This window comes from Nyctereutes procyonoides, unplaced genomic scaffold, assembly GCF_905146905.1.
Source record: "Nyctereutes procyonoides isolate TBG_1078 unplaced genomic scaffold, NYPRO_anot_genome, whole genome shotgun sequence".
In the NCBI taxonomy this organism is placed as follows: Eukaryota; Metazoa; Chordata; class Mammalia; order Carnivora; family Canidae; genus Nyctereutes; species Nyctereutes procyonoides.
Window position 1 is genome coordinate 1736727 of NW_026575115.1, and position 8412 is coordinate 1745138.

Below are 8412 nucleotides of genomic sequence, written 5' to 3' on the forward strand. Positions count from 1 at the left end.
CTGCTCCCTAGCCCCATTGGAGGAAAGAGGGAAAGCGGGGATTCCTTACTGAAACAGAAAGTACTCTGGCCTGGCCTATGCATTTGTGAAATTTTCCAGCGTGACTCAAATGTAGAACGAGATCTGGAAGTCACTGACCACATGCTTCCCAGTGTCAGGGAGAAAGGGGTGCTCCCAGGTGGCTGAGAGGCAGGAGGGGTGGCCTTGCCCGGTGCACACAGCTCGGCACTGGGACTCAGGGCACAGAGAGTCCAGGCTGGTACTTATTGTGAATCACAGCCTCACCAAGCTTTATCTTCTTACCCATCGAGGGAGCCTGTGGGACCAGATGTCCTTTAGGGCTGTCCAGTTCCATCCTCACCGTGTGACCGTTTGGTTTGCATCATCACTTGATGGGGGGAGAAAAAAACACCTGCAAAAAAATGTCAGTAAATTTCTAAAGGTCACCCCTCCCTCCCCCTTGAAACGGTCATGCAGAGCTTCCTTAGGATATTTGTCGACAGGTCGCTCATATCCGCTGACACGCCTGCCAGGAAGAGTCAGCTGCCCCCAAAGCCTCAGGGTGAAAGGGAATGGGGCCCTTCCCACCCACTCTGCCACCTGGTCACCCCCACGTGCAGCGGTGAGGAATTGGCTCCTCCAGTCTGACTGAATGGCTGGACCATTCAAAATCTTTGAAAAGGGAACTTGAGAGATCTAAAAAGTTGCCACCTGCTAGTGGCAAAGATTTGGGCTGGTTATTTTCTTGCCTTCATTTTAAGAATCCTGGTGTCCATGCTGGCATGACAGACCGTGATGATCCTTAATACTCTCCAGGGATCTGGCCACAAAACCCTCCTACTAGGGTGCTCAGCATGATTGTCAAGAGACAGTGAGTCATCAAAAATGGCAGGAAGGCAAAGACTCTCTTGTCTCCATAATATTTCATTATTTTAGTCTGATATCAGTGGTTTCATGGAGTAAAGATGTTTAAAGTGTTTACTTGGTTTTGACTGGATAGTGAAGTACAGTGGCACACGCTCCATATGCTCCACACCGTAGCAGTAATCGCTTTACATGCATCGTGTCCTTTAATCCTCATGATAACTCTAAAATTTAGAGGTTAATGTACTCATCCAAATTAAAACAATTACTGTATTGTGTAACAGGGCTTCCAACCCAAGTGTAACTGACTCCATAATCGGAGCTCTGAACCACTAGTATAGACCTTTGTCACTCCTATCCAGCGACAGAAAATCACAAAGCAGCTTCCTACAATTTATTTATTTATTTATTTATTTATTTTTATTTTTATTTTATTTTATTTTATTTTAATTTTATTTTATTATTATTTTTTTCTTTTAGCTTCCTACAATTTAGAGTGTTTTTTTCCCCAGTCTGGACTAACCTCTAATTAGATAGCCCCAATTAAAACAAGTGAGCCAGCCTATAAACGGTCTTGAGTTCTACAAAAGAAAAAACAAAGCAACAATAACAATTGAAACAACTCATAAAGACCAACGAAAGTTAAGGAAGCAGAACTTAAAATACTCAGAATCTCGTAAACAAAATGCTTAAGGCGCTATGGGGTTTAGATATGGTGGTGGTGTAAGAATGAGGAGTTTCGACAACTGATTGGCATCTGAACTGGCCCCTCCTGTTGAATTTGAACCCGATTTCCTCAGAGTCTTTGATCTCACATGTCACTTTCTAATGACATTTATAAAGATGATTTCACATAACTTTTTGCTCATCTTTCAAAATTATTCATGTCATATTTAGGGTTATAATGTAAATGCAGTGACCATAGACCACATCACCCCATTGCACGAAGCCTGCCTCGGAGACCACGTGGCCTGTGCCAGAACTCTACTGGAAGCTGGAGCTAATGTAGGTACCTGCTAAAACCATTCATCATTGAACCACCTCTACTAAGAGAATTGAACAAAGTTCTCCTTTCGCTTTTCTTTCCTTCTTAGTTGTTTTCAAAAATAGTGGAATAAAAAATCATGTTGCTTCGGTCCTCTCAAGGCTCTCTAAGAAGGATTTCCCAATCATTGCAAAATGGGTAGCATGCTGCATAGTAACGTAGAACATTCTGTCAGTTCTTGCCTGCTTTCATGATTCTAAACAGCAACAGGTGGACCTCTTAGGTTTTCCCGTCTTTTGGATGATTTCCTTTAGATAAATCCTCAGAGAATTTCCAATTTCACTGATTTCCGTCGCCACCCACAAGATGACCTACCTCATCACAAACTTTTGACAACATTACATTTGCGGACTGTTTTCCCAATTGCAAGGCACCTAGCATTGAATTCGTTTTTGTGTATTTGATTCTTGAGTATGTATTTATTGTCATGACATTTGCTAGCTGTATGCCCACTGTTGCAAATTACCTACCACATTGTGTTTCTCTTTACCTCTTGGCCTTTAAAAGCTTTGCTTACTGATGTGTATGAGCTAAATATATGCTGTCATATTTACTGCACACGGTTTCCCAAGGATTTCTGGTGGGTCGTATAACTTTTCTGAAATGGCCTGCATCCAATCACGTTGGACTCTGAGTCTCATTCTTGGATTTTGGTTTGGTGTAGGTAAATGCAATCACAATAGATGGTGTGACTCCGTTATTCAATGCATGCTCACAAGGCAGTGCCAGCTGCACAGAACTTCTCTTGGAATATGGTGCCAAACCCCAGCTGGAGTCCTGTCTTCCTTCTCCCACACACGAGGCCGCCAGCAAAGGTAACTTAGTTCTCGGGTTACGTGACAAGGGGAGAAAGTCCCTTTAGCAGCATGCAGTGCTCCATCTTTCTTTCAATGAATCACCGCAGGGGACCAGCATGAGGTCAGGTGCCAGGGGATGGGCGTTGAAGAAAAGTAAACTGATATCTACTTTGTGTTGGCAGGTCATCATGAATGCCTAGAAATACTGATATCCTGGGGCATAGATGTTGATCAAGACATTCCTCACTTGGGAACTCCTCTGTATGTAGCTTGTCTGTCCCAGCAATTCCACTGCATCCGGAAGCTTCTTTATGCTGGTAATTTTCTTCAAAACATCTCTCATTCAGTCCATCCACATAAGCAACTATTCAGAATTCTATGGATTTCTCTAAATAATCAGTATAAAGATATCTTATTGTGAAAAATGTTCTTGGGGCACCTGGGTGGCTCAGTCGGTTAAGCATCCGACTCTGGATCCCTTGATCTCAGCTCAGTTTTTGATCTCAGAGTCGTGAGTTCAAGCCCTGCATTGGGCTCCAAGTTGGGTGTGGAGGCTACTAAAAACAAATGTTCTTTATTCTAAGCATTGTTGCATGTAAATCTATAACCAAGAATAAAAGAGCTGGTTCTTGGTAATTCTACTTCACCCCACAAGTCCCAAAGCCCTACTGATAAAGGTCATAAAATTTAAAAGCTCAAGGTTGAACATAATGTTGCCAGATATGTATCTATCCATGAATAGATACACCAAAGGAAGTTTTAGGGGTAGTAACCGCCTAGATACCTCATCTTGTCCCAATCACAAGAACTCACGCGCTTTCCCAGACTTTGTCCTGCCCTGTTTACCTAAAAAGACTTAATGGTTTTTCCTCTTACTTGAAACAAAGCAGGTCCTCATGGTTCAGCTTTAGCCTCCTGAGAAACATGTCCTAATCTTTTGAGACCATAGAGGCGTCTCCCTCTATAGGAATGAGACCTCTTTTAAGGATGTGCATTATGTCCATCCCCCCACCTCCTTTCCTACCACAGTGTCTCTCATGTGGTAGGTGCCTAAAATATCTGTAAAGTGAATGAATGGAATTCTGTGCTCTCCACTGTTTCTGCAATCATCGGGCCTCTGACATATAGGTTTAATAACCCCTGTGTGTGTGACTCACATTATCTTAGCTAAATTATAAGCTCCTTGTAGGCAGTTCTGATCTGCTAATAATCGTTGGCACATTGTTATTTTCTGGCTGTGATCTCCCATGAATTCATAGAACTATTTGTAGAACTTTAACACCTTTTTTCTTTTACTTTGCTACGAATATTATTCTTTCCAGCCAATATTTTATGTGGGGTAAAAAAAGATACTGAGAAAGTGCTGCTAGTGACTGTGGATTGATTGTTATTATCAGGCTCTGTTCTCCCATAAAATTGAAATAAGCCACAGAGTTTATGCTATCTCTGTGGAGATTTTGTTATGGACTATCATTCTTTCACTAAACATTTTATATTTGTTAAAAAGTATGAAAACAATTACATTTATTGAAATTTGAAAGTAGCAGGAAGGCCTAAGGGGACTCTTAAAATGTACATCTTCTCGTAAACATCATTAGTTTTATTGATAGTCTCAGAAAACAGAGTTGAAAAGGACTTCTGCATTTTTTACTGATAGATATTTCTCAGTGTCGTAACCACATATGTACTAGAAAATGAGATTATTATTCTTTCCAGTATTATACAGTATTTATTCATTGCATTCATTGAACGACCATCATGTGCCAGGGCTTGCACTAAGATACAATAACTATGCAATAAATAATTTAACAGGTAAGATTTTTTTAATGTAAGATTAAAAAAATTACTTTGCATGTAGAAATACAATGCGCTGGTCTACTTAAGGAGGCCCAATGCCTTTATCTATTTATTGACTCACGCTATACGAGTGAGAAGTGACAGGAAAATATATATTCATGTTACTTAAATGCCTCACATGTCTAGATTCATGAGTTTTCCAGGAAACAAAAAGAATTCTGTTGCCTTGGGACACTCCAGGTGGCTCAGTGGTTGAGCGTCTGCCTTCAGCTCAGGGGGTGACCCCAGGGTCCCGGGATCGAGTCCCGCGTCGGGCTCCCTACAGGGAGCCTGCTTCTCCCTCTGCCTGTGTCTCTGCCTCTCATGAATAAATAAATAAAAATCTTAAAAAGAAAAAGAACTATTGTCTTAAATGAAAAGAAGAGCAACCAGATCTTGAATAATCCTAAGAAATCTCAATCATGATGAAAAAGATAGAAGCGAACCTGATTATGTTCTGTTTATTTATTTATTTTTTTATGTTCTGTTTATAATACTAGTTAATATGATTACTTTGGGGACTTGAAAATTTTTTTTAATATTTTGTTTTATGGGATCCTTCAAACATAGAGAAAAAATATTAGAGAACATAAGCATGTGCATTATCTACTCAGATGTACCAACTTTTAAGATTTAATATCTGGAGAGAGAGAGAACGAGAGAGCAAGAGAGAGAGAGGGAAATAACTCATGACAGAAGGAGGGGAGGTCCTCTTGCTGTTACACCTTTCTACCGGCTCTGAGGTAGCTGACTGACCGGCCTAACAGTTTTTGTTTGTCTTTATCACCATTCCTTATTTATATGTAGGTGCTGATGTACAAAAAGGCAAATACTGGGACACTCCCTTACATGCTGCTGCCCAGCAGTCCAGCACGGAGGTTGTAAACTTGCTGCTAGAATTTGGAGCAGATATCAATGCCAAGAACACAGAGCTCCTGCGACCTGTAGATGTAGCTACTTCTAGCAGTTTGGTGGAACGATTATTGCTTCAACATGAAGGTAAGAGTACGGGGGCATTTAAAAACACAAAAACACATTTGCCTGAAATGGATGAGACTGAGAAACGTTTCGCTGGCGTGCAGAATGATGATGGTGCAACACTGAAAATACTTTGTGTGAAAGCAGATCATTTTTTGACTTAGGTTCTACCTATAAAGAAGATGTCACACACACAAAAAAAGATGTCACAATGATCTTCATTTTCCTTTTTTTTCCCATCTTACCTGAACATTGTATTTTAGAGGAATATTTATATCTTGGAGGGATATATCTCTTTAAAGAGATAGAGGAGGAGCAGACTCCCCTCTGAGCAGGGAGCTTGGGGTGGGAGGGGAAGGATCATGATCTGAGCTGAAGTCAGATGCTTACCTGAGCCACCCAGGCACCCCAATAAATAAATCCTTTTTTTTTTTGGAAAAGAACCCATATGGAATATACCACAATCATAATAAAAGCTTACAAATAACAGCAACATAAATGCTTATGCAAATAGCCCTGGTATAGTGGTCATACTACCCTACTTTGCTTCAAAGCACTGTGGTTTGTTTATGGCTTATTGCATGCATTTTACAATCTATAAAAATCCGTCCTGATCTTAATCAACAAATACTTTGCTGTCTTTTCGTAGCTACTCCAAGCACTCTTTGTCAGCTTTGCCGACTCTGTATCAGAAACTACATAGGAAGACCAAGATTGCACCTTATCCCACAGCTCCAGCTGCCAACGTTATTGCAGAATTTCTTACAGTACCGATAAGGCAGTAAAATAATTCTGATTACTTTCAAACTCATTTCTATTTCATCTGCATAGTGTATATTTCATATTAAAATACGCTGATGATAGAGTGCAAGTGAATAGGGGGCCCCAGGCAAGAGGTGAATTTAAATTTTAAGTGCACTAGTGAGTACTACTCTTTTATGCCTTTTTACCATTTTTTGGACTAGAGCATATTTAACATCCCTATATGTTGTTAGCCATTCCCATGTGCCTTTGGGATTGGGGAGGGAGGGAGGCAAATCTCCATTTTATGTCTTTTTAAAGCAAAAAAGAAAAATGTGAACTCGTACTAAAATCACATATTTAAAAATGCCTCCATTCTCCAAATAATGCATTAACTTTTAAATGTTAGTCACTGTAATTGATTATTTCTCTCTGTATTTTTCATATTAATGCAAAATATGAGTATGGTTTAGAAGAGAGCAACTAATTTCCTTTTTGAAATAAAGCTGTCACCCAGGAGCCCCGGTTTGTTGCATGTGCACCTGTCGTTCTGATGATAAATTCATGAAGAGCAAGATAAAGTGCCCCCTCCCTGCAAAGATCTCACTGTCGCTTCACCACCCTCAATGTCCCCATTCCAGAACCTGGTGGGTCTCCAATTATGGCTCCTCCCGGGTCGTCCTGAGATGGTTGGAACATTACACCCCTGCCAAGGCTATTTTAGGACCTCCTCCTTCTCCAGGGTAGCCTCTGAGGGTCTCTCTGCAGTGCTTTTGTACCTACACTCTAGCCTTCTTCCTCCCCAGAAACCATCGCTGGCTGGTGGTGCCAGGAACGAAGAGAACCAGTTTCATACCCGATTGATAAAGAGGCCCTGGGGGATGCTCCAGAGCTCAGGGCTGGGGAAGGCTGTGGAAACCGGAAGACCAAAATCTCCTTAAATTGTGGGGTTTTCAAAGAAAAGAAAAAGGGGGTGTCTCTTAGCCAACCAAGAGGGACCTTATAAAATTTCCCCCATGCACAGACCTTCCTAGGGCTATTTCCTGTCCTACTAACACAAAGTGAGGGCTTGGGGTAGGCTGTATTAGCAAGGGAGTGTAGAGGTCCAACGTGTCCTCTGCAGGGATTAATGCTGTGTTTATTGTCTTCTGCTTTAACTGTACTTCAGGGCAGGAGAAAACACAGTAAAACAAATTTTGTGCCTCCTTTGCAATTTACACTAGATTTGAGGCCATCACAGACTAAGAAAGAAGATAATCCGGATACTTAACAACTGTGTGAAGTAGAAAATATTTTGATGGGTTTTATAAGCTTAACATATTTTGATAAAATATTTTGACCACTATTTTAATAACCCAGGGGCTTATTTTCCTTTCTTCTTAGTTCTTGGCTGACTTTTGGAGGCCCATGGGAAAGAAACTATTTTGAATGTAACCCCAAAGTCACTAAGATTGCATTTATAAAAAACCATGTTTAGATTTTCAAAAATAGAAAAAGATGCAACAAAAATAGAAATAAGGCTGTAGCACGTTTGTTTAAAAAAAAAGTCTTCTATGTGGCTACAGAGTTTTATGAGTCTATTTCACGAATATCTCAGCCTAACAAATTTGTAATGTCCTCATGAATAATGTGCATTTAGTTTCTTTATTATAGAGTAACCTCCTTACATATGATTAGGTATTCAAACTCTTCTAGTAAAACAGGTTTCTTCTAGTATTTTCCCTGAGCTAGAGGCAGTCTTTAGAGTGTAAGGTAATATAATTCATCCCTTTTCATTGTGATTTAATATTATAAATATCAAATATTAAAATTAAAATTGACACTTTAAAACTTGAGTATGCTGGTATCTTGTATCTTTGCTTGAGTAGGACTGTCTTATCAAAGAAATGTTCTAATTTAAGTATATCATTTGTTTGTTAATATATTAAAGTGTGACTACTCTCCCTGGAATAAAACATCTTTTCTTTTTTTCTCTTCCAATTAGTATTTGATTTGCTAATTGAAGGTCATGGAGAATAAGATTCAATTGCTCACATTTTTTCCTCCTCCAGTTTTCAAATCATTGAATTAGGAGTATTAAGATTAGAGTAGTGCACATTGAAATAGATACCTGGAAGGTCTCCTAATCCGAATCTTATTATGTGTGTGTGT

The 8412-nt window shown here is 39.9% G+C and overlaps 1 protein-coding gene across 4 annotated transcripts in view; it reads left to right on the forward strand.

Moving 5' to 3' along the window:
- Positions 1–8203, forward strand: part of ASB5 (ankyrin repeat and SOCS box containing 5) — a 61786-nt gene extending 53583 nt beyond the window's left edge. For all 4 annotated transcript variants that reach the window (XM_055333779.1, XM_055333777.1, XM_055333776.1 and 1 more), the window contains 5 exons: positions 1762–1869; positions 2574–2724; positions 2889–3023; positions 5350–5541; positions 6170–8203. In XM_055333779.1, the coding sequence (XP_055189754.1) occupies positions 1762–1869; positions 2574–2724; positions 2889–3023; positions 5350–5541; positions 6170–6297 (714 nt within the window). In that variant the 3' untranslated portion in view covers positions 6298–8203. The remainder of the gene's footprint in view (positions 1–1761; positions 1870–2573; positions 2725–2888; positions 3024–5349; positions 5542–6169) is intronic.
- Positions 8204–8412: the final 209 nt, after the last annotated feature.